General features: G+C 43.9%; 1 protein-coding gene across 1 annotated transcript in view; it reads left to right on the top strand.

The window, feature by feature from the left end:
- Positions 1–26399, top strand: part of LOC146822848 (cadherin-9-like) — an 860888-nt gene that overhangs the window by 251137 nt on the left and 583352 nt on the right. Inside the window, exon 2 of the mRNA XM_085607025.1 lies at positions 12117–12430. Coding sequence (XP_085463151.1) covers positions 12209–12430 — 222 coding nt within the window. The 5' untranslated portion in view covers positions 12117–12208. The remainder of the gene's footprint in view (positions 1–12116; positions 12431–26399) is intronic.

Raw genomic sequence — 26399 nt, 5'->3', positions numbered from 1 at the left:
TCAGAAACTCAGGTCCTGTGTTGTGGGTTGCCTTGTATGCGATGCATAACGCCTTGAATTTGGTCATGCTTCTTATGGGCAGCCAGTGGAGTTGTCGAACCACCTTGGATATTGGCTTAAACCTGGGGGTGCCTGACAGAATCCTGGTGGCTGCGTTCTGCACCAGTTGTAGCTTACTCAGGACCTTTTCCTGGGCATTGATTAGGAGACCGTTACAGTAGTCAACTTTTGACATTACCAGTATGCTGATAAGAGTTCTACCAGCACTGATTGGGAGAAACGGTAGAAGTTTTTTATCATCCTGCGGACGTAGAAGGATGAGGAGACAACTGCGTTGGCATGGTTTGTGAAAGACAGCTTGTCGTCAAACAGAACACCAAGGTTTCTGACCTTTGTGACGGGGGACAGAGGTGATCCCAGCTTGGCTGGCCACCATGTGGGGGACCAGCCATGGGAGAGATTACCAAAGATCATCACCTCCGTCTTGTCTGAGTTTAATTTGAGGCAATTGTTAGCCATTCAAGCACTGATGGCCAACATTCCTTCTTGAAAGCTTGCCGCAACTGCCCCTCCGTCATTGTGTATTGCTAGCACCAATTGCATATCATCGGCGTACGGTGTTAGACCCATCCCGTCAGATTTGATAACCCTCTCCAGGTCCGACTCATATATGTTAAATTAGGTCAGACTCAGTGATGATCCTTGTGGCACACCACACTGGAGCGCAAATGGTGGGGAGTTGAAATCGCCGAGACTTACTACTGAAAAACATGTATATCTACAACTAATGAAGTTTATTGATGAGAAAGAATTCCTTCATGACACCCAATCAGGTTTCATACCTTATTAAAGCATGGAATTTGCCCTCCTGCTAGCCTCAGAGACGTTACTTATCTTAGTGGATGAAGACAAGACTGCTGCTCTAGTTATGCTAGACTTAAGTGCGGCTTTTGACGCTGTGTCCCACTGCCTTCTTTTAGAACAGCTGTGGAAACAGAGTATTGGGGAAAGAGCCCTTGAATGGTTCGCTGATTTTCAGCATAATCGCTTCTTCCAGGTGATTCAGAAGCTGTGCACCTCAGAAATCATCTCCTTGAAGCAGGGAGTGACAGAGGGTTCAGCTTTGAGCCCTAGCCTTTAACCTGTATCTGTGTCCCTTGTTGGACATGATCAAACACCATGGTATGAGGATTGTGTTCTATGCTAATGATATTCAGTTCATCCTCACACCGGCGCAAGATGATGGTAGTGCCGCAGCTTATTTCCAAACCTGTATGGTGGACCTCGTGGCTTGGATGGCTTCCAGCTGCCTGAGACTAAATACAGGCAAAACAGATGGTGATTCGGAAACAGCCCTCGATATGATCCTCTGCTTGGTGGCTTAGTGAACTGGGCCAAACTCTGATTGCCAAACCTAAAGTTAAAAATCTGGGTTTCACGTTTGACTCTTTCCTATCCTTTGACAGTCAGATTTCTACCACTGTTGCCACCTGCTGTGGTGTACAAAAGATGCTCCAAAAGATTTTGGGTCTCCCACCGGAGTCAACCAAGAAGAAGCCCAGGCCCTGTTGGTATCCCATCTAGATTATTGTAATGTACTCTACTTGGGGGTCTCCTACGGCAGGCTGGGGATGCTTCAAAGGGTGCAAATGCTGCGACCCAAATGTCACCAAAAATTCATAAACACTTTTCTATAAATTTAGGACTTGCCCAGCTACACTGCCTCCCTATCAAGCACAGTGTCTCTTTTAAAGTGCTCTGCTTTGTTTACAAAATACTAAACCAGAAAGGCCTAAGAAATATTTGTCCTCTGATCAAAGCTTACATTCTTAACACGCATCTCAGGTCCTCTGGGGCTGCACTGACTGTCATTCCCAAAATTAACAGAATGTGCTTTGGGGATGGCTCCTTCAGATTCCTTGCTGCCAAACTCTGGAACTCCATGCCATTAGATCTGAGAATGGAGCCATCATATTCTATACACCCTTATCCTATTGTGTTTTTTGTAATCTTATGTCAACCTAATCCCACTCTCAAAATACTGCTTAATTTGCAACATCTAAGCTAGACCCAGATTAAATTCAAATTATGCTGGCATAATTTGTGTAATTTTGGAAATTTCCTATTATACTTGATACGCAAAATTCCTGAAATTATGCTGTGTCACTTAAGAGTACAACAACTAATGTAAACACCCAAACTGTGAGAGGCCGTTTATGCTGGCAATTATTTTTTTGGGTTTACAGATCAAAATGCATAACTGAGTCAAAAATTGATGCAAGAATGTATCTTGCAATAAAATATAGCACTAAGGGGCCGATTCCGATCCTGGAAAAATATTCCCCGTACGAATTGTATCTGGATTTTTTACCGTACGAATCGTACAAACTGGCAAGTACGATTCGTATGTGAAAAAGTCCATACGAATCGCATTGGGTAAATTCCCCGACACGTCCTCGGGTCGGAAAAGGTGTCCGACACATCCCCGGACATTTTTACGTACGAATCTGAAAACTGAAGTCCGAGCGCGCAAGTACGATTCGTACCGTCTGTCCGATTGTACAACCGTATGGTAAAAAGACCGTCCGGAACGAACTCCTATAGCAACCATGGCGACGTCCAAACAGGTGCCCGGTACATGCCGAACACCCCCCCAGCCCCCCGCTTGTACGTGCCGTCCCCCCCCAGCCCCGCGGATGTACGCGCCGTTCCCCCCAGTCCCACGGATGTACGCGCCGTACCCCCAGCCCCCCTGCGGATGTACACGCCATACCCCAGCCCCCCCGCGGATGTACGCGCCGTACCCCCAGCCCCCCCGCAGATGTACGTGCCGTACCCCCAGTCCCCCCGCAGATGTACGCGCCGTACCCCCAGCCCCCCCGCGGATGTACGTGCCGTACCCCCAGCCCCCCCGCGGATGTACGCGCCGTACCCCCAGCCCCCCCGCGGATGTACGCGCCGTACCCCCAGCCCCCCCACGGATGTACGCGCCGTACCCCCAGCCCCCCTGCGGATGTACACGCCGTACCCCCAGCCCCCCCGTGGATGTACGCGCCGTACCCCCAGCCCCCCGCGGATGTACGTGACATACCCCCAGCCCCCCCGTGGATGTACACGCCATACCCCCATCCCCCCCACGGATGTACGTGCCGTACCCCCAGCCCCCCCGCGGATGTATGCGCCATACCCCCAGCCCCCCCGCGGATGTACACGCCATACCCCCAGCCCCCCCACGGATGTACGCGCCGCACCCCCAGCCCCCCCGCGGATGTACGCACCGTACCCCCAGCTCCCCCGCGGATGTACGTGCCATACCCCTAGCCCCCCCGCGGATGTACGCACCGTACCCCCAGCCCCCCCACGGATGTACGCGCCGTACCTCCAGCCCCTCCGGGGATGTACGCGCCGTACCCCCAGCCCCCCCACGGATGGACGTGCCGTACCCCCACCCCGGTGTGTATGGTGCGGACCCCCACCCGTGTATGTACGGTGCGGACCCCCACCCGTGTATGTACGGCGCGGACCCCCACCCCTGTAGGTACGGTGCGGACCCCCACCCGTGTAAGTACGGTGCGGACCCCCACCCGTGTATGTACGGCACGGACCCCCACCCCCATAGGTACGGTGCGGACCCCCACCCGTGTATGTATGTACCCCCACCCCCGTAGGTACGGATCATACCTACGAGGGTGGGGGTCCGCGCCGTACATACACGGGTGGGGGTCCGCGCCGTACATGCACGGGTGGGGGTCCGTGCCGTACATACACGGGTGGGGGTCCGTGCCGTACATACACGGGTGGGGGTCCGGGCCGTACATACACGGGTGGGGATCCGCGCCGTACATACACGGGTGGGGGTCCGCACCATACCTACGGGGGTGGGGGTCCGTGCCGTACATACACGGGTGGGGGTCCGCGCCGTACATACACGGGTGGGGGTCTGCGCCGTACATACACGGGTGGGGGTCCGCGCCGCGCATACACGGGTGGGGGTCCGCACCGTACATACACGGGTGGGGGTCCGCACCGTACACACCGGGGTGGGGGTACGGCACGTACATCCGCAGGGGGCTGGGGGTACGGCGCGTCCATCCACGGGGCTGGGGGGGGACGGCGCGTACATATGGGGGGCTGGGGGGGGACGGCGCGTACTTCCACGGGGCTGGGGGGGGACGGCGCATACATACTGGGGCTCGCGGGGATGGCGTGTACATATGGGGGCTGGGGGGGGGGCGGCATGTACCAGGCCCCCTATTCCGCTCGCATCGCGGCGTACTTCGCTTTTCCGGCACTTTTTGGGTGCCGTAAAAATATTGCCGTCCGGACTGCTGTCGGTACGAATCGTACTTGCTGGGACGTAAAAACATGCCAAGCTCCGTCCGGACGTCACGTCCGCGGTGTCCCGGATCACATTCGTATGTATTTTGCTGTCGGTCGGTGTTTTTTCCGACTCGTATGGAAATGGTGTTTCCGTACGAATCGTACTTGCAAGTTTGTATGGTGTTTTTACCGGGTACGAGTCGGACGGAGAAAACGCTCCGACCGACGGTTCGTACCCGGTTTTTCCAGGATCGGAATCGGCCCCTCAATGTCTGGTTTGCATCATGAATATTTATGCATAACTTTGTGGACTTTTCCAGAATTTTCCGATAATTATGTGAAAGCAAATTACTTGAATTTCGCACATCCCTAATCGTAACTTTAGGATGCTCCTGCTTCATCAAATGTTATCAGTATTGCAATCCAATAGACCCTGGGGTTATCTTCAGATTATATTATTTTTCTAGTATACAATAAATATAATCCTAGTGTTACACACACACATACTGTTTCTCTAACTCTCTGGGTCTCACCCACTTTCTCTTTCTCACTTGTGCATTAGGTGCAGTAGCACTCAACACTATCTGACTCACATTGGAACCTGCCGCCTGAAGGTTAACCACATAGTTCACTGCAGCTGTTGCTCAAACTCTTGCGCTAACTCATTAACCGTTGTGACTAGTGTATGGCACATTTTGTGTGAACTTTCTTGACAAAAACTAAATTTCAATGCTGGAGAGACCTGAATGGCTTCACTCTTCAAAATATCACAGTCCCACACACTAGTGAGCATATTTTCTAATGATTCACGCAATAAGCAAAGTGCAAGCTCAGTGTTGCTTGAAGCGGAGAGAGCAAAATGGTGCCATATCTATTAAGGTATGGTGTACTTCTCCTCCCTCCTAGCATTGTCACACTGAATGCTGCCCAGCACCAGTGCAATCATCCTTGCACAATGTTGTAAAATTGCCCGCATTACAGGCAGGATTGTTTTTGTGCAGGAAGAGCTTCTTTTCTACACAAAACAATTCAAAGAGGAAATAACAAGGAGAAAAAAATGTTTTTGTCCACGTTTTGCCATCCTCTGTCATGTGTATCAATTTGACGGAATCCCAGGTTTACAAACCCCTGTAATTCTGAAATAGCTTGAAATCTGTGAGTGGATATACTGGAATGAGCATGCTCCACCCACAGAATGTCTACCATCTCAAAATGTAACGTAACGCAGTGCAAGTCACAGCATTATGTTACATATTTTTTTATTAAGCCAAGCTTTCCAATTTCACTGATGTGCAACATTTTTCTATGTTTAAATGTATACTTGGTACATTTATGCAGGCTCAAATGCTTTCTTATTGTGTTAAATGGGAATTTACAGATGTTTTCAGGAATACTTATAAGAAACATCGACAGGAACAGCTTTCCAGTAGTAGTTGTGGTAAATTCTGTGTGTGAATGCTAAGAAAAAATAACCAGCAATTTGCCATAAGCGCGGAAGGAAAACTATGGGAGTAAATGTCTGACTTTGTGAATCAGGTTTCATATTGGCGAAATTGTAAAAACACAACTTGTCAATGTTTGAAGTCAGCTTTTAAAGAGATATCGTAAAAAATATGAGGGATTAATTAAACTGAACATAAATGATTGCAAATCCCAAAAATAAATATTGTTTTTATAAAACTGATCCATATGTTTTTACTGACACATTGCTAAGTTATACTACGATTTGAGTTTTCCATTCTGGCCTTCTATTTTGTATTAAAACACACGCTTCAGAACAATTAGGGCCTCATTATGATGTCGGTCGGAAAGCATTCCGACTGACTCGGTGTCGGAATGGTTTGCAACCTAATCGGATTCGGGGATTCCGACTGACTGATTACGATGACCATGGGTACCAACCTGGGTCCCAACCAGAGGTGTCCGGGTGAAGGGGGGCCTACTATGGACCCCAAAGTCACATACCTACAGCCAATCCGTGTTGGACAAACTGATTCGGAAGGCTGTCCAAATCCGACACTGTAATGCGTCGCTCGGAAACGAGGTCCATAGACCTGTATGATTCGGCTCCGACCGACTCGGTTTCTCCAAATGCCAATCGGAACCAAGTCGGTTTCTGACTATTGTAATCAGTTGGTTTGATGTGCTTTCGAGTCAGTCGGAAATGCAGGTTCAGAATCGGATTTGTACAAACTGAATGCCGTTCAGAGCCTTTCCGACCGACATCGTATTTGGCCCCTTAGTTCTTTGACCACAATGCCCTGGTCTGTAAAATTAGTGGCCTAGGCTGACTTATTGAAGAATCTTTAGTTGCATGTCTCTTAATTCTGAGTGCAAACCAATTCTCTAATGCCACGGATCAGAACAAGCCTACCTTGAATTGCACTCTCCGTATGCATTTTACATAGGTTTGGGCAAAATTGTGCATTATTCTTTTCATTTTGGGAAATTTTAGGGACAGAATGTGAGATTTCTCAAAATGTACTTCTGATATCTTGTGTAAAAATTGAATGTGAGGACATCACTTGTATTTAAAAAAAATCGATGCGAGATTCTAGCAGGACGACGGTTCAGGAAGAGCTATCACTCGGCTGCAGCTTTACAGTTCCCACAGGTCATCTTCTGCTGCGACCAGTTTTCTGCTACTGAAAAATAAGCAACATTTTACACCCATGAACGCTTGTGGAATGCAGTAAAATACATTAAACGCAAGATTCACCAATGTAATGAGATCTTGTGTACAACATCTACATTTACTTATTTTATATCTGCATAAGCTACTATAGAACTTATATTAACAACTTTACCATTGCTTGGTATGTGTTTTCATCCAATTTGTTGGAACACAATTGAGCAGGTAGTGCCATTTGGTACTTGACTCTTCACATTTTGAAATGAAAGACCTGTGAGGTCTTGATTGCATGGGCCGGAGTGGATATTTTCTAGTGGGAATTTCCCTGGGGGGCTTGATCCATGGGCAGCCACTTTTAAGGCCCAGGGCTGCTTCCTCTGTCAAACTTCCCAGCTGCCCGCGGTTTATGGCAGCAGGCATAGTGAAGGGGGGAGGGGGCGGAGAGAGAGAGAGAGCGAAAGAAAGTAGCACATATTTCCCAATCTATGCGGAATAACCTTATCTGTCAGTACTGCAAAATAATATTTTTAGCTGTCATGTCTGAAGAGAAAATTAAATATTATGCATTACCAGTTTCATAAGTTTTACCTTGAAGATCTGTACAACCGGACTTCAAAGATAGAGTTTGAGTGACTAGTCAGATTAGTATAATTTTGAAATGCTTCACTAGCTGGAAAGAAGAGAGGAATTTGTCATCCCATAGTGGACCCTGGCAAAATATGGCTGTTAAAAAATGTTCCCTATTTAATTTGAAAAACTGAGTACAGAAGAAAAATCACAATGCGGAAATATGCAATCCCTTCATTTGTCAGGTGCTATTAATGTAGTGAAGGTCAACAATTTACAGTATTAAAATCTTTCCTGAAAAATCGACAGGGGTAGTAAGCGCTATATGAATGCAAGTACAATATAATACAATACATATCATGTTATTGTTACAGCACATAATTAGGACCATTGGAATAAGGCGGCAGTGGAGGATCAAATTAGGCAGTGGGTTTAACTAAATTATGCCACAAGAAAAGGGAAATTACAGGGAGTAATGCAGCACATTCTATGATAGTATTTTCCCTATTTTGTCTGGCCCATTCTATGGCAGAAGTTTTCTCTATTTTGTCATTTAAACACCCAGTAATAGTATGTTGGAAAATGTTTCACATCATAAGTGCCAGTGTAAATCCTGAATATAGCAATTAGCGACTAAAAGTGAGTATTTGACCTGCACAAAGTGTGCGACACTGCACGGTACCACATGTGGCACTTATTTTTTAGTTTATTTCAATCTGTCCAGTGACAACTTAAGGATTTGTGGGACCCTGCGCAAATCATATTCTGGGGGGCCCTTTCCAGAACAACATTGCGTGGGTTTTTCTGCTAAATCAAGCCTGCACAATGCCAAAAGATGCTTAGTTATATGCTAAATGCACAGTACTTAAAATACGTCCTGCCTGGGGCACAAAAATCCTGAAGACGACACTGGGCAGTGAAAGACCGAGTCAGAGGAAGAGGTGGGCAGGGAAGTGGGAGATCTTGCACTGCACCCACTTGGGCCCAGCACTGCTCTAGAGCTCTCAAGTTTACTAGTTCCAGGTGCATAAAACTCATCAAGGCCTGGTTTTTACTTTCCATTCTGGGATTTCCAGGATGTTTAGGCCTTTAGAAAATCAGGACTACAAGTCTCAGACTGCAAAGAAAATCCCTGGTTGACCTACTTCACAAGCACCTGTGAAATGTGTGAAATCTGCCGCGCCTTCTTTGGATGCAAAAACAACAGTTGATGGACAGAATGCAGAACAATGTCATACATTCACCCCAGTACAGAGATCTGGGCCTAAATCCATCGTTCTTTTGCTCACCATGCCGTTCCAGTTTGGACCCAGCCATATGCAAATCAATCTTGACCCTGTGCCCGATGGGAACAGTCCAGCCCGAACTGCCAAGCTCCTCCCTGGACTGATAACAAGCATCCTAGGACCGGTTTCGGGGTTTGGATGCGGCACTGCTCCCCACTAGGAGAATCTGATACTCCCACAATGTGCTGCACCTTCAGATGGTGAAAATGTTCCCCCAGTATCTGTGCTATCCTCCCAGACTCTGTCCTGCTTCACCCCTTCTAGGCTGTTTGCTTCTCTCACCTTCTTAAGCCTCATTTCCTCCAGACCTTCAAAGCGCTTCTCTAATTGGATCCTGCACTGCTCTCTCGCCATTGAAATTTGCATTGTTCTTGCAACCAACCTCTAATAGGGCCAATCATTGGGTAAGCGAAGGATACGTTCACTAATGATGGCCATGATGTACCTGTATTGTGTACCTGTTTTGTGGGTGATGGACACTTGAACTCCTGGGCTATATCCATATTACAAAGTGCCCAGGGGGAATAATTGGTCTTTACACTTGCTGCGCACCCTTGACACTTACATTTTATAGAAAGTGACACAGATGCATATGTGGCCACTTCTTTGATAGCAATGCAGAGGTGCACATTTTGACATCCACATGATTTCAAGTGGGCATTCCCTCATTTGTACTGAGTGAGGCCTCCTACATGTGAGGGAACAACTTTACTCCTGCAACCATAAACCTAAATACTCACATAGGTATAGTGTCAATCTGTTTAGGTAGTGCATCACAGTCAGCGTGCCCGATCGGGTGTCTTTTGACATGTGTACATAGACTTTATCAGGTATGCTACAGCAGTCAGGTATGCTACAGCAGTTGGGTGCAAAAACACACTGTATCCGCATGTGAGTTGAGTCCCTTCCTACTCCCAGATGGCATTCTCTTTCCCAGCATTGAAAGACAGACTGGCAAATTGAACCTACTGGTCAGTCTTTCAATTCTGTGCTCTCCCCAGTGTTGGTGGGAGCCTTATCTTCCACTGAGGAAAGCACATTTCTTTTTTGTAATGTGCTGCACAAATAAAGTGCCAGCCAGCCTAGACTGCAATGGTGTTTGGAAAATATTGAGTTGTAAGTATCGGGAGACCGAACTATCAGAAATAAAATATTGTGATACAAAAATATTGTGATGCAAGAATATCGTTGTCAAGAATATAATTTTTGTAGGTTAAGTAATATTGTTTTTAAGAATATTTGGATTTAGGGCCTGATTCTGATGCCGGTTGGACTTTCGTCCGAACAGCACCATAGCAGAAGCAGGATCTCCCAGCTAGAAGTTGGTGGTCCTGCTGCTCGCTGCCTGCATTACGATGTGACTGCCTTCACGGCGGTCACAATGTGTATATTTTGCATGGCGGTGTCTGCTGCCGGCTGCAGCACCCACCACAGTACAAAAGATACACATTTTAAACATCCCTGCACTATGTGGCAGGCACCGTGCTGTGCCTGCCACGTGGTGCAGGGATGCTTAGGGGGTAGCATAGGTTCCCCCCAGGGCCCATAGTGGAGGACCAAGGGGATGAGGGCCCTGCTAGGGCCAGAGAAAAAGGACTTCCTAATCCCTACGGCAGTGCCTAAGCAGGCACCGCCCCATTGTAGGGAATAGCACGCCGACTGCCGCACTGATGTGATCCTTGATCCTGTCGGACGCAGCGGTCTTTCCCCCGCCAGCCGAGATCCAAACACCAGATTTAGTGCTAAGCTGTGGCACAAATGCAAACAAGTAGTATCTTTTGCAAGATTTGTTCTTGAGGCCTCTTATATTCATTTATTTAGGCAGAAGACTGTCTAATGAGTCATTTACACAATGTATGTATTTTTTCCAAAATTACAACCATTAAGTGTAGACATATCATGCAATTTTTTTTCTATAATTCCAGCTTTTTTTAATTTGGGGGCTAGTAATCCACACAGGGCCAGGATGTGCATCTTTGTGTGACTTTAGTTAATCTTAATGTATTTGGAATCCGAGGGGTCTTTGGGCTGTTTCACGTTACTACATCCACTTTTCCTACATTATCAGGATTGTGTATTAAGTTTCACAAAAGATTGATGTAATCTTATGTATGCTTTAGCATCACACAGGCCCTAATTACAAGGTAAGGGCTAAATACTGATCCCTTGTGTTTACCCCAGTAAATTCTAGCAGGTTAAACCTGCAGAAATTATTGAGCTGATAAGGCCTATCACAAATGTTAGCCATATGGTATTTGATATGTTAAAAACTAATTCCCCTTGTTATGCCTCATTTACATGTTAAAAGCTCATAATAGGCGGTATTTACCACACATGCTAAATACTTCGTCCTTGGGTAATTATATTTAGCAGTGATGGTAAATACCTCATTGTATTACACATAATGAGGGCCACAGTGTGGCTCTATGACATGTGAGAACTTGCACAAAACTTTTGAAAATCTGTAGCTTTGTTTCTAGACAATGACTCTGTTCTGTAGTGGAATTATTTTCAGTGTTCTTTTCTTGGGTACTAGTTTTGCTCGCAATCATGCAGGGAACCCATTCTTAATTTTCTTCTAATGCTTCCCACTTCACCTGCTCATTTTGTCAGTCTAAGCTGCAACCCATTTGTCCATGCATGCACTCACTCATTCACCTGCCATTCATTCAGCCACCCATCTATGCCCTCACTCACCCATGCCTTCATCCAGCCATGCATGAAGCTTTCCCCTATTCAGCTATCCATGCTTTCAGCTATCTATTCCTTTATCCAATCAGTGACTCAGACCCTACCATTTAACCGTCCACATAAACACACACACAAAATCGGGCACTCTAATGGTAGAAGAAATATTTGCACTTATAAAGAGACCAATATAATTTGTCAATGCTTGTTTTAATCAGCCACCTGAAATACCCTCTTTCACTTCTTTTCGGGACGAAACCTGTTCAAAACATTCCTTTACAAATAACGTGATCAAAGTAGAAACTAATTCTCAGATACTGGAGATGAAGTTAAATCACAGTTGCAAATCCCAACTTTCCATAACATGTCACCTAGTTAAGCTCTTGAAAGGTGAATGAAATAATTTGTAACGGTCTAAGTGATATTGTTTTGCAGATCAAAGAAATTTTTATACATTTATGGGTAGAGTGCTAGTCTTATTGGCTCAATTCTTTTAAAATGTATTTGAAAGCAAGCCACTGCTGTAAGTCAAATGCATGTCCCTTTAAGGGCAGTATTGTTTCTGTTCATTCATTGTGAATAAGTCCATGCTGAAACGTGCTTTTCTCACATCCCTTTCACAGGTCACTCCGAAGTGGACTACAACATTTGAATATTTGTGACTCCAATAAAGACGCAATAGCAAGCTAACATCCCCGTGTAGCTCTTGCAAATAATGAGGACTTGCTTGTCTTTGCCATTAATCATCTGCGCCTTTATGATTCATATGGGCCGTACCATATATTTTCAAAAAAAGACTAGCAAGCACGTTGACAGCCTGAAGGTGCTCTCTGAGGAAGGCGGGAAGGTGCTGCAGCGCAGCAAACGTGGTTGGATGTGGAACCAGTTCTTTTTGTTGGAGGAGTACACCGGTACAGACACGCAGTACGTGGGCAAGGTAAGAACTTTGTCACATTTTGATACAAATGGCAATACCATTTTTCATTAATTCGGGTTCTAGTGAATTTGTATTACTCTGCCTTTTTGTAACTTAGACTAACAACTACGGGGCATATTATCAAGCACGGCGTTAAAATTATTGCCGCTTTAGCGGCAGAAAACTGCCGCTAAAACGGCGATAATGGGCTTGATAATATGCGGCAGAGAATTCCAATAGAAGCCCATGTTCACACCAGAACATGGGCTTCTATGGGAATTCTCAAGCGGCGATAATTTTAAAGCCGTTTCGTGATATTATGCCCCTACGTGTTTCCAACACAAAGTAAATTAAATTGACACTTGCCATCAGAGGTCGAAGTGGGAGGGATCTATTGAAAAAGTTACAGAATATTTTGTTAATTTTAGTTATGTATCTGACCCCACCAGCACATGGCCTGACATGGCCTCCATTGTGCTCACAGTTTAATTCCTTTTTTCTTATATATATATACTGGGGCCCACATTTACAAACATTTTGTGCTGGGTTTGCATTACAAAAATGACACAACCAGCACAAAACATGTTTTTTTAATTTACTGTCTAGCCCTAAACTTGTTTTGTGCTGGATGGGTGTTCCCATGCAACCATCCTTTTTTTGGATGCAAAACCCTATCTACTAACAACAGCCACCACAGATACTATGCACAGCGTGAATAATTAGCCGCGTGAAAAGTCGCAGGGCTGTTGTTTTATTTAAATCATGACAAACTGTGTGAAACTCTACTTGGATGAACCTTCACCCAGCCAAACAAAATCCACTTTTAGCAGTAGAATTCTCTACAAAAATATGTTGCATTAATATTCCGTTGCATTTAAAGTTTTGCACAAATGCCAGACATTTAAAAACGTCAGCTTCCGTAAAATGGCAGAGGTGCTTAACCTCTCTTGGAGTCACTGTTCCCAGTAGAGTGCAGGGCAGTCTTTAAATGTATTACTGAGAGTTAGGCGTTGTGTGAAAGCACAATAGAGAAAGTGCATGTGGGAAGTTGCATGTAACAACTATGTAACCCCCACCGAAGCTAAGTAACACAAAGCAACACTTTGTGCTGATTTGCGTTACTTTTAGGCAACTTAACAGAACAAAACAAGTTTTGTGCTGGAAAGTAAATAACAAAAAACTAACATTTTGGGCTGGTTTACATCACTTTTTTGGGGCAAACACAGCACAAATGTTGGTAAATCTGGCAATATATACACTGTACAGCACACAAACAAAGTAGGAATAGTTTTAAAAGTCTAGACAAAGGGCCTCATTATGAGTTTGGCTGTGTGGGAGCAGGACCGCCCCGCTCCTGCACTGCAACACCTGTGTTTGAACTGCCCGCCAGATTAGGAGTTTTCTCCTGTCTGGTGGGTGGTTCTTTGGCGGTCCAATGGCGGGCCCCCTTGCATGCACCCTGTGACGTAAAAACAGGGGGCTACAAAATATGTTTTGCTTGAGGCGCCACAAATCCTTAACATATCATTGCTATTCTTAGCACACATAGGTCTTTATCAACTACCCCCTCCCTCTCTCAGACTGACTATAGGTTTTTGTCAGATAGTGGTTTCTTCATTTGGAAAGGTAGGCCCTTACCAATTGAATTAAAACACCCTGGCTAGATCTTAAGACAAGGGTCATAAAATATACATTCATTCAACACTTGCCTGCTATAGCACAAACAACAGGCAATTCCCTAGAGAAATGTCTGTTAAGTTGAAGCAGTCTAAACACTTTTAAAGTAAATAACACAATACTATAAAAACACACCCAAATCAATTTAGAAAAATAAAGAAAATGTAATGAGCTTAAATAATTAAAACTAGATAAAGGGAACCAGAAATACACATTTTATAGTTTTCAGGCCAAAAGCACATAGAAAAAGTAATGGGCCTTTGAAAAACCCAGGATTAGTACCTAGGCACAATTTTAGGCTGAATGCGATTGAGTAGTAGTTGGATAAATGGGCCGTCCCAGTTAAAGTTTTCATCTCCGGATTTATTCTCAAATGGTAGTCAATCAGGAATATTTCCTTCCAGCGGTTCTACAGGATCCAGTGGTCTGTGGCTAGCAGGGTCTGGGCTGCAGAGCCACCTGTTGGAGTCAGAGGTCCTTCTGGTTATTGTGTCTCTGATGCAGCCAAACAGGAGATTAGCCATCTATCCCTTTCGAACGGTTCTAGCCCTCTGCGAGATTAGAAGTTCATAGTCAGGACACTTCTATCTTCCAGCAGGACCTTCCTCTTCAAGAGTATTTTATCTGGTGCAAACTAAATCAAAATGGTAGAAGTTCAACAACTGCTGTTGCAAGCATCAAATAATAGCTATGATCCCCTTTTAACTCATATTGCCTCTTTTGCCATGGAAGTGTTAATTTTGTGTGAGGGTTTTCAGTCCTTATGATGCAGAAGAACTAAGACATCTCAATCCCAGCTGCTAAGAGCCTTTGTAATCTCCTATAACTTTTTTACAAAGTTTCCAGGACTGAGTATGTCTGCCCAATGGTGCATCTCAGTATGCACAATTGGTGAAGATTGCCAGACTAAGTGTCTGCACCTGTCATGGTGCAAGTGACTTCTCGATACCCATGAGTTGTATGTTAATTCCTGACTGTGGACCTTATATGACGATTAACGTTTGTGACACTGGGGCAGTTTCTGCACTATGTACCATGGACTTACTGAAAAGTTAAATAAACCAATAGGGTGAAATCAATTTTACCAATACCATTTTACAACTGGAGCACATGCAAGTAATCACTGAATAGCAGTGTCACAGGACCCAGAGCCCGATTGCTCTCAATAATAGGGTCCAAAATAATGCAAATAATTCTGATGTGGCCCTGCAGAAAAGGTAGATGTCCTCCACATCGCTACAGGTTTTCTACAATTACAGAGGAGGAGCCTTTGCTGAATTGCTAGCTATGAAGTGGTTACTAAGAATCATGCCTCCTTTGAAAGTCTGAGACAAATATTTTTTGGCTCGTGATAGAGTGACAGAATGCTATCTGAAGTGGCTCAATTCCCCAAAAGTCTGATTTTGTGCTCCAAAGCTTTATTTTTTAAGAATGACTTTTAAAGCAAACACCTCTCCTAAAAAAGGTTTTTGTAACATTCAGAAAGAAGAGGGGTCCATTAGGGCCGCCCTCTGGTTTGCGAATGGGTTACCCCCTCCTCTGAGGCGGTGGTAAAATATTAATGTTTTGCAACTGTATTTTGTCCACAAAATATTAATGCATAACCTGAGAAATCAGTATTTAGAATGAATGCCTTTAGTTGGTTTACTAAATCCTTTAACTATTCAGAATGCATTTGCTGAATTGTTAAATGGGCTTAGGGACTGCGAATGCTAAAACCCTTAGAACATTAGGCCCTTAGTTCACAGGGAAAAATACTATTTTTCTTCTCCTACATATCAAATGGTACATGAAAAGCAATCCCTTAAAATCAATATTCTATATTATATGTGCTAATTATAATGCCATTAAATATGAATACATTTTATTTCTTATGTTTATCTTTCAGTAGATCAACAACCACAATTTCACAGTTTCAGATATGTATTAAAAAACTAAAACATTGTGATGTTCTGCTCTTTCTTTTCTTGTCATACCAACACAGTTCTTAAAGCAAATGTCAGGTTTTCTCTGTTATTTGCTCCTTATTCCAATGCTTTCCGCAGTTGCTTGTGAACACATTTTTCCACTGTTTCTTGAAGCAGGCAACCTCAATAGTTTGCATGAGAAAATGTCAAATTTGAGAATGACATTTTACAGAAAATCAAGTATATGGATGTAATTAAAATTCATATTCACGTATAAATGTAACAGTTAAGGAACACAAAAATCTGGAAATCGAATTTCTTACTATCTCTTATTTGAAATGATCTTTTTAAACTGATGAGCAGCATATGTAGTTTAGGCAGATGAATATCTCTCTCAGTAATCTATATAATCTATAAGTGACCATTTTTTCTGTCTATACACAAATATTTTATATTACATAAAATACTGGCTATGCTAAGCCAGATACCTCTTCAGCACACATACTCAGACACCTATGCCAGTTTGCCTTCATATAGCTACATCTTTCTGTTTTTTTGTGTGGTCTTTGCCTTTGAATAACACAAACCCGTTGCATGTACATTAACCTTGGTGTATTTGTATATCCTGATGTCCATGGTGAAAAGCATTATTAGTGGTAACAGCACATTTCTAATATCTCCTGACACATTTCATCTTGTAAAAGTACAAGGCAGAGGCAGATAGTTATCTAACGAATGATTTATTGTAGGCTCTTCTCATTAGGCATCAAACTCACACATTGCCAGCAGCAGGACCACCCACATCAGCGTCCAACTGTCAAGTTCCCACCTTCCAGAGCCACCACAGATTCCATGGTGATGTTGGTACCAGTTTACAGAATCCCGCATCATAGCCTGGATACCAAGGTACAGAACACCACATCACCTCCCACACCCAAACTATCCCTCAGTATACTAAAACAGTAACCTATATACAAATGACAGACAAAGTGCAGAGAAGTAGCAAATAAGATGTGATGTATCCCCTGAAGTTAAAAAACAAAAGACTACACAACTAATCACAGGTAGATACTCGAACATAATCACATAGTCATATAGGCTCTCTCGAAGACGTAGTCATATAGGCTCTCTTCGAGCTTGTTGAGGTCTCCCATTATAATTTATCACAGATGCCTGATCCCTTTGAGATCTCCCAGGCACTTGCAAAAACCCATCCAGCGTCTCACTTTCAGTATCCAAAAGTGAGCCACCCAAAAGTGAGCCACGCGAATCCTTTTCCACAGGGTAAAATGTGGCTACATTATTAAGGTTCCATATCCTGTGATCACTTGGTTTTATCGAATTTTTAAACAATTTCACTAGTTTGAATGGTTGACTGAATTTAAGTTGCATCCCTTCTAAGCATGAAGATTTGATTTTAACCCATTCCCCCACTTGTACCGCAGTCTCCTTCACAGCTTTTCTCATGTCATTGAGTTTTTTCCTCTGCTCCTTCTTCAGACTCTCTCTCTCTCTCTTTCTCTCTCCATCCTTCAACATTACCAACCTGATCATCCACATTTTTTCCTCTATCAGTTACCCACCCAGGAAAAATCTCACAACATGGAAACCTCCCTTTAAACATCTGAAAAGAAGACACCCCTGTAGTGGAGTGGGGTGTCAAACGATATTCTCACACTTTCCTTCTTATCTCATTTTCCCATTCAAAGGACTGCTGAAGGTTTTCCTTAAGCACTTTAATGAAGCACTCCACAACCCCATTGGACTTTGGGTGGTAAAATGCTGCCTTTTGTGCTTGATCCCTCTATATTCCTCAAAAAGGTCTCAACAACTTCAGAGGTTAACTGGATGCTGTTATCAGTGAAGACAGAGGAAGGAAAACTCTCCCTCCCAAAAAGTTCCTCCAGAAACGTTATAACCTTTCTGGAATCTACAGAGTTTACAATCTTGATTTGTGGCCCCTGAGAATGCTTGTCAATACACACCATGACATACCTTTCACATGATTTTACCCTGACACGACCTAAAATGTCTAGTGCCACATCACACCAAGACCCAGCAACCTCTTATGTTATAACCATGGGCTGAGTTCTACATTTAAGTACTTTATCATTTTTTACACGCTCAAAACAGTTGCACAAGTCCCTCTCAATCAACAAATTCATTACAGGCTACCAATAATTCTCTCAAACTCTCCCCTTTGTCTTTGAAATGCCCATATGGCTAGCCTGAGCATACTCCACCAACTTTTCCCTGATATTACGCGGTGGAACCAATTTGTTTCCTCTTAACAGGAACTCATTGACAACATCCAGTTCGCCTTTCACCTGCCAATACTCCAGAATTCCTTGATCACACCTACGTTTGGAACACCAACCACCCAAAATCATCTACACCATCTTCTAAAACAGCTACTCATTCTGGAATTCCTTCTTTCATTCTGACTCCTGGATGACCCTTTCTGTCATCAGACAAAAGTTCACATCTTCATTGAAATCTTATCCTGCAAAACTATTTGAACAGCCCCGAGAAACAGTTAGCTTGAATGTTGCACACTCCAGGGACATAAGACACTTTAAACTCATGAAGACTACCACCCATTTAGGGATGCGATGAGAGACCAAGTCAATCCCTTTCTTTGAGAATACCTCTTTTAAAGGATTGTGATTAGTTTTGACCACAAACTTATGTCCCCCAAGTTATTTCCTGAGAAGCCTCAAGGCCCAATAAATGCCCAAAGACTTTTTTTCCACAACTGAGTAATTGATCTTAGCACCCCTTAAACCTCTTGAAATGAAAAGAATGGTTGCGCCAAGACTGCCAGACCTCTGAATTAAAACTGCCCCCAAAACTTTTGGAATTCTATCAGTCATAACCAGATTCTCATCCCTGATGTCAAAACTGCCTAACTCAGATGCACCTTCCAAGCTTTCCTTAATGTCCTTAAACTCTTCCTCGCAATTTCTACCCTACACACATTACCTGCCAAATAAAGCCCTCAGGCACATGGTTCGTTCTACAAATCTGGGCACAAACTTGTTATAAAACTCATACATCCCCAAAAATTTCACTCTAACTCATCTTTGTCCTGAGGAGGTGGTAGAGGTTTGATGGCACACACCAACGCACCTTATAGCTAAATGCCATTTTCCTTGATTGGGTGGCCCAAATACTCTATTTCAGACACAATAAATTTACACTTCACAGCTTTTAATGTGAGTCCACTCTTCTGTAATCTCCTGAGGACATTACACAAACTCTCATCATGGTTTCCCTGATCAGTCCCATATACAAGTGTATCATCCTAGTAAACCTGTACCCCTTTGACACCTTTCAGAATTACGCCCATGGCTATTTGGAAAACTGATGCTGTGGAAACCAACCCAAATGGCATCCTTGGAAATGTGAAGGTGGCAAAGAGAGTGACGAAAGTCGTGAGTTCCTGGGAAGAAGGATAGACTCAATCTGCTGATAAGTGGACATGAGATCGATGGAGAAGAATTTTTTTTGGCACAGTTGAGGGACCATAACATGTCATTAATATTTGGAAGCAGGTAATGGTCCACAACAACCAACTTGTTTAGTTCTCTCAGGTTCACGCAAAGCCTTTCCTTGCCACTGGCTTTGCGTGCCATCACCACTGGTGCATCCCACTCTGATGCTTCAACAGCCTGGATGATCACATTCTCCACCAACATATCCATTTCCACTTTTATGCTTTCCCTAACCTGCATTGGGACCCCAGGCATCTTGGCAGCTTATGACTGGTGTACCAGTTCTCAACTTGATTAAGCGCATATCTTCCTTGAGGCAACCCAAACCTTTCCTGAAGACCTCTCAAAACATTTCCACCCAAGCATCCGGCCTAGTCATAATTTTCCCTACAATAGGAGCATCTCTGACCGTCAGCGGGGATCCTTATCAGGGTCAAGATATACATTTAAGTCATGTTGGTGCAACCAACTAATGAGGAAATTCCCTTTGGTCGAAACATAGATTTTACCATGTATCATACTTCCTTTAAACTCTATAGTTCCCCAAATGTATGCTAGTGACTTCATGAGTTCACCTCCATAGCCCATCAGTCCCCCATCCAGTTTGAATAACTTAACCTTATTTGTGAGATGCCGTTCATAGAGCATCTTTGCAATAAGTGTTATCTTTGCAGTTGCCGTGGAGTCAAAAAAGATTTTGTCAGGTTTGCCATTAACAAGAACAGTCTCAAAAGGGCCATCAGGCACACTAACCTTCATCTGTAGTATTATAGCCTGACCAATAAATCTATCAACATTTTCATCATCATCAGCATCATCATCACACCCAACCTCACATACTTTCTTTGTTTAGTTGGCAGATCTGCAACATTTTGCAAAATGGCACTACCTCCCACAAACATTGCACAAAACCTTCCACCCTGGACAATCCTTGAATTGACCAAGTGGCCAGCATTCCCAGATCTGAAACACTTCCCCTCAAAGGTTTTAGTTGTCTTAGTTACAGGTTTAGCAACTTATTTTTAACAGCTGTATCTTGCACCTATTTTGCTGATGGACTATCAGTTTGCCCAGTGCTATTGTAGCGATTTCTAATGATCTCCACGCTTGCCATGAGGTGTTTATCCATCTTCGCAATTGTGAGAACTGTCTTTCTGCCATATGCTTTCTTTTGCTTTTTCCAAGAAACACCCCAACATAAACAGATCCCTCAGTCATTCTTCACAGGTCCCTCTAAAATTACATGTCAAAGCTAACCTGCAAAGCTCTGTCACATACTGCTCCACAGACTGGCATTGCCTTTGCATACACTTCCCAAATTGATAACATTGAGTACTGTGCTCAATTTAGGAAGATAATGAAACTTTAATTTTCTAAACAAATTTCAAATTCATTCAAATTTGTGGCATAAGAATCGGCCCGATCCAGACGGTGTTCGAACACTTCCTGACACTTCGTACCCAAGCAGTGCATCAGCAACACCAAATTGGGTTCAACCCTAAGTGACTTCCCACAAGCTCTAGCATAGTTACTGAACAACTTCTTCCATTTTAACCACAAAACTGGTCAATCACCAGGTGGCACAAAAGAATGGTGGTGGTGTGAGGTTCTGCATAATGCACACTAATAATTATTGAGTCAAGTATTTCACCGCTACAACAGTTAGAAAGGTATGGGTGCCCGAGATCAAAATTATGTAAGGCAAAAGATTAAATTTAGCAGTCAGAAAAATAGAAACGTTGCCACCATTGAAGGTATGTTCTCTTCTGTATGCCGTGTCAATGCGCTAAACACCTCACCAAGGGCAGAGCTGTGAAGTTCACAGTACCGCTCAAGCCTGTCATGTAAGGATATTTTGGCACAGCGCGATGAAGTTCAGCCATCTGCACTCCGAAGCACAGCCCTCCAGTTCACTGAACAACCGCAACCACCTGAGGTCACATACCTGATGGATGCCGTCAAGTCATACGCCTTAAGACTTTCCCCCTGTGAATTGGTGCATCATTACCCATAAACAGCAGACCACCGCCAATAAAAACAGGACTTGTAAAGAGGTAGCTAGCAATCACGCTGCCTCTAAAGCCCGCAAGCCAAGAGAGAATGCCAAGAACCGCCCATTCAAACATCACAAGATTGACTGAAGGGGACAGCGCACTGCCTCCAATGAACAGAGAGCATATTAAGAAGTTGCTAAGCAACCATGCCATTCCCAATGTCTGTGTGCCAAGAGAGGTTCACAGGTGACCGTGCCTAGAAATGTCACAGCGTGTCTCCAACAGAACTTCCTTTTGAAGATTGCTGATGATGCGCACCCCAGCTTTCAAAGTGTAGAAGTCACGCTTATACACTGGCCCTCAAGCTGACTGTGTTCCTGGCTCACAAGCTGTTTTTCTAATCGTCGCCAAACGTACCCTAAATCTCCACATCAGCCATGTGGTAAAAGCGTGACAATATCAGAAAGCGTTGCAGGAGGTACAGCGGCTGGGGAGTTTGCGCTCAATAGCAGTCCAACCATGAACAAATTTCCATGCTGTAGGTATCTAGATCCACAAATTTCTCGTCGACAAATGCAAAAGTACGAGGCGGAGGAAGCAAGTTATGCAACAATTAATTTTTTGTAGACACTTCTTATCAGGCCCCAACCACACGCACGGCCAGAAGCAGGACCACCCACTTCAGTGTCCAACCATCAAGTTCCCACCTTCTAGAGACACCCCATATTCCATGGTGATGATGATACCTGCTTACAGAATCCTGCATCCACACCTTGATACAAAGGTACAGAACACCACACATCTCCTTTCAGTTTATGGCTGGAATGTTTTTGTGCACAAGAGTGTTAAGAGTTTGTGTACATTTATGTTTTTGTGCATTATTAGTAATGTGCCAAATGTAGTTTTTTACCCAATCACACTTGAACACATTGATATAATACTAATGTCTTTATAAACAATGTCCTACCCTGAATAAAAGTGTTTTCCTGACCCTTGTTAACTAGGCCTCAATTTGGGTTTAGCAGCCACGATGCTTAAAGTAGATGTCCATGTCATCGGATTAGGTATGTTTCCATGATGACTAATATTATCGCCCTAAAATGTCTGGCGTTCGTCCAAATGTCAATAATATACAGAAACATTAATACAGGATCAAGGGATGTTGTGCCTCAAACTGTTATTCTGCTTGTGGAAGTCACAAAGGAGGCCTATTTCTACTTTCTGATAAGCACGCACTTGTAATCCATTAGTATGCATTTTTGTATTCTAGAAAAAATGTTTTACTAATATAAAGCTGAATTTCAAAAGAGGTATTTATTATTAGATTTTCACAAAAAGTATTATGCGTTTCTTTGAAAACAGAAACCAATTTTCCTTGTAAATCCCCAGCCAATTGTACAAAGACAATGTTGCCAGATATAGATTACGATGTAATATTGTCTTTGATAAATGAATGAGAGCAGTTTCAATGTTTTTTTGTGCACAGCCATTATGCATAGTAATTAGAGATGATTAATTTCCAAACATTTTATTTAAAATATCAGCATTTAGGGATGAATCTGGTAATGATTAAGCCTACACAAGATGATTTTTATTAATATGTGCTCATCCGATCTCACCTGTTCTGTTAATTAACATTGATATTTCTATTGATATTCATTATACACTCTTGCTGCTGCATTGTTTGCAGGTAATTTAATATTACTTCTGCCATCTGTTAACATTTGAATAGTCATCTGTTCCTGTTTAGGAATACACTTTGGAATAAGTTGGATTTGGCATTTTTACAGGTTTATCCCCTTTTTGCTTTTTGACCTCCTGTTTTTGACTTCGTTTTTGCTGGTTTAGTGTCTCTGCTCACTTATTCACTGCTATTCAGTGCTTAAGTTCAGGTTCTCCTACTGTAAATTGTATTAAGATTGATTTTCCATGCTTGGCATCTTTGATTTACTGGTAAGTCCCTAGTAAAGTGCACTGAGTGTGCCAGAGCCTGTAACACAATTGCTACTAGTGGGCCTGCAGCACTGGCTGTGCCACCCACACAAGTAGCCTTTTTCAAATGTGACTCAGAACTGTTACTGCAGTGCCTGCACGCAGTTTTAACTACTATGTCAACCTGGCAAGGGCACCCACTTGCCAGACCCTAACCTTCCCTTGACCTACATGTAATTCATCCTATGATAGGCCCAAGGTAGCCCCATGAGCAGGGTGCAGCATATGTGAAAGGTAGGACATGTAGTAGTGTGTGTTACATGTCCTGATAGTGTAAAACTATGCATTTCGTTTTTCACTATTGAAAGGCTGTCTTTCCCATAGGTGATCATTGGAGCTAGCTTGTAACATATTACAAGTGTCACTTTCAATTGGGAACAGGTGGATAAATTGAGTTTAGGTTCCCTGAGCTCAGAATTTAATAACATATCTTTTAGTAAAGGTGGTTTTTAAATTGTGTGTTTGAAAATGCCACTTTTACAAAGAGGGCATTTTCCTGTTTAACCGTCCTGCCTACCTCTGCCTGTTTGTGTATTCATCGTCTGGTTTTGGAGTGACAGGACCTAGGGGATGTGCATTCACGCTAGACAGTCAGAACAGGGGTTGAGTAGCACCCTTCCTTTTCTGGGTGACTCATAGCCAGGCTGAATAGACCTTTCTGCCCTGAGAGTGGTCAGAGAAGTTTTCACTAGCTCCAGAATAGGCTGTGCCTACTCTGCATATTGCTGTCTCCACCTCCTGTAGTGAAACTAGACTAGAGAGGACAGAACTGGTTTCTACTGAGCAAGAGGGACTTGCTGCCTTAACCTTCAAAGGGAAAAGTAGTAAAAATATTGGAGCCCTGACCCCAGAACTTTAGAAGAGTTTTGGACTAAGAATCCTGGCAAGAAAATGAGATGGAAAAGCTGCCAGAAGGAGTATTGCCCCTTTGCTTTTGGTTGCTTTGTTGGGTTGGCCTGCAGTTGCTGCTTTTGTTTTGAGCAGCGTAAGGACTGGACGGAACTTTCTTTAATCCCACTGTTAAAGTTTCTCCAAGGGCTTGAAGTAGAGCTTTCCTGCCGTTGAAAGTCTCAGGCACACCAAAGACTTCACGATCCTTTGGGTACCCGCATCTGGAGCTGCTTGTTTCAGCTGCCACAGAGGAAAGAGCAACCCATTGCCATCAAAGATGCCGCTGCCAGTTGGCACTGCCCCGCTTTGCACCGCAACCCTGGTCTCACAACAACACCACCCAATGCTGCCACCGAGCCTCCGCTTGCACGTGACCTGAGGGCACTGCACTCTGCACCGTCTTGACTCCCTGGTATCCCTGACAATGCCACTCCATTCCGACATCGACGCTGCTGCCTGCACTGTGCCCTGGGGGCACCACTCATAAGTTACTTGTTGCACTGCTCCATCCCACACCGCAGTCTTGGCCTACCGATGCCGGTGCCATCGACTCCAGATTGTCTATTGATGACATCACTTTAGCAACGATGACATGGCTGCTTGCACTGTGACCTTGCACCGCAGCCCTGGTCTCACAGTCCCCGAGCCACTGCCTGCACCACAACCTGAGGGCACTGCATGCCTCACAGCTCCACTTTGCATGCCAACCCTGATGCCTGCTGACACCAGCGCACCTGACCTCAACCTCACGAAGTTCGATCTGCCACACGTGTGACTTCAATGGCACAATGACTTCTGCACTGACTTCTGGAACCGACAACGCCACCTCTTAGGAGCTCATTGCAAGGTCTACGATGTCCTGAGTTTCCAAGGGTCTTTCTGACACCGCAGCTGGCCTGCCACGCTGCGGTCGGCCTGAATTGTTGGATATGTTTGTTCACGACACTGTGATAGCCCTGGATAGAGCTATCAACTTCAGGGAACTGTATTTTAAGTCTATGTTGCAATATTCCTATTTCGGTTACTGTATGTTGGATTTCTATTGTTTTGGTCTTGTTTTACATGGATAAATATTTGCTCTTGTTCTAAATCTGATGTGGTTTACTTTTGTAGTGTTTTCACTGTACTACTGTGTGTTATGTGCAAAGCTTTACACATTGCCTCTGAGATAAACCTGACTGCTCGTGCCAAGCTAAGAAGGGGGCGAGCTAGGGTTATTTTGGACAGGGTATAAACCTGCCAACCAGAGACCCCATTTCTAACAGAGTGTAACTGTAATGAGATAATTATGAAATTATCACATTTACAACACGTGGATGTTAGAAGTGAATGAATGAATGAATGGAAAGTAATTTGTGTAGCACAACTGCTGCTTTATAAATAGAGTCCTGGCGCTTTAAATACGTAGAGTAGGGCCAAATTTCCATCTTACTAAACTGAACAGTCTTTAGCTGAGCTTTGAACAGACTTTTGCTGGAGATGATATGAAGGTAAGGTGGTAGTGCCTTTCAGAGGCAAGGGGCAAGAAGGGAAAAAGATCTGCCCCTGGATCTGGCTTTCCGAATTTTATGAACACGCAGTGAGTTATGGTTGGATGAGCGGAGTGCCCTAGAAGATAGATATTTTTTTTACTTGACTTGAATGTAGTATGGGCCCTTCTCATATAATGCTGTCTGTGTGATCATGAGGGTTTTGAATGTGATTGTGGTTTTAGCCGGTAGCCAATGCAAGTGTTTAAGACATTACTTAATAGAGAGTGTTTTTGGGATGCTCAAGCTGAGCTGAGCTGTTGATTATGTACCCACTAAAGCAGCGTCAGCAGATTCTGAGAAGCGCCCAAAGAGTGTAAATTGGCATAACCCAGCCTGGAGATTACTAGTGCATGTTAAATCCCCTTTCAGGTGTCAAGAGGTAGATATTTCAGGGACTTCCTTTCTGATTTGAAAAGCCGAAACAGGTGGCAGCCGTGGCCTGAACCTGGGGTTTGAACGATAGAGCTGAATCCATCAGCACCCCCATATTCCAGACCACTATG

The sequence above is a fragment of the Triturus cristatus genome, chromosome 5_2, assembly GCF_964204655.1.
Source record: "Triturus cristatus chromosome 5_2, aTriCri1.1, whole genome shotgun sequence".
Lineage (NCBI taxonomy): Eukaryota > Metazoa > Chordata > Amphibia > Caudata > Salamandridae > Triturus > Triturus cristatus.
This window is presented reverse-complemented; position numbering and strand designations above follow the sequence as displayed.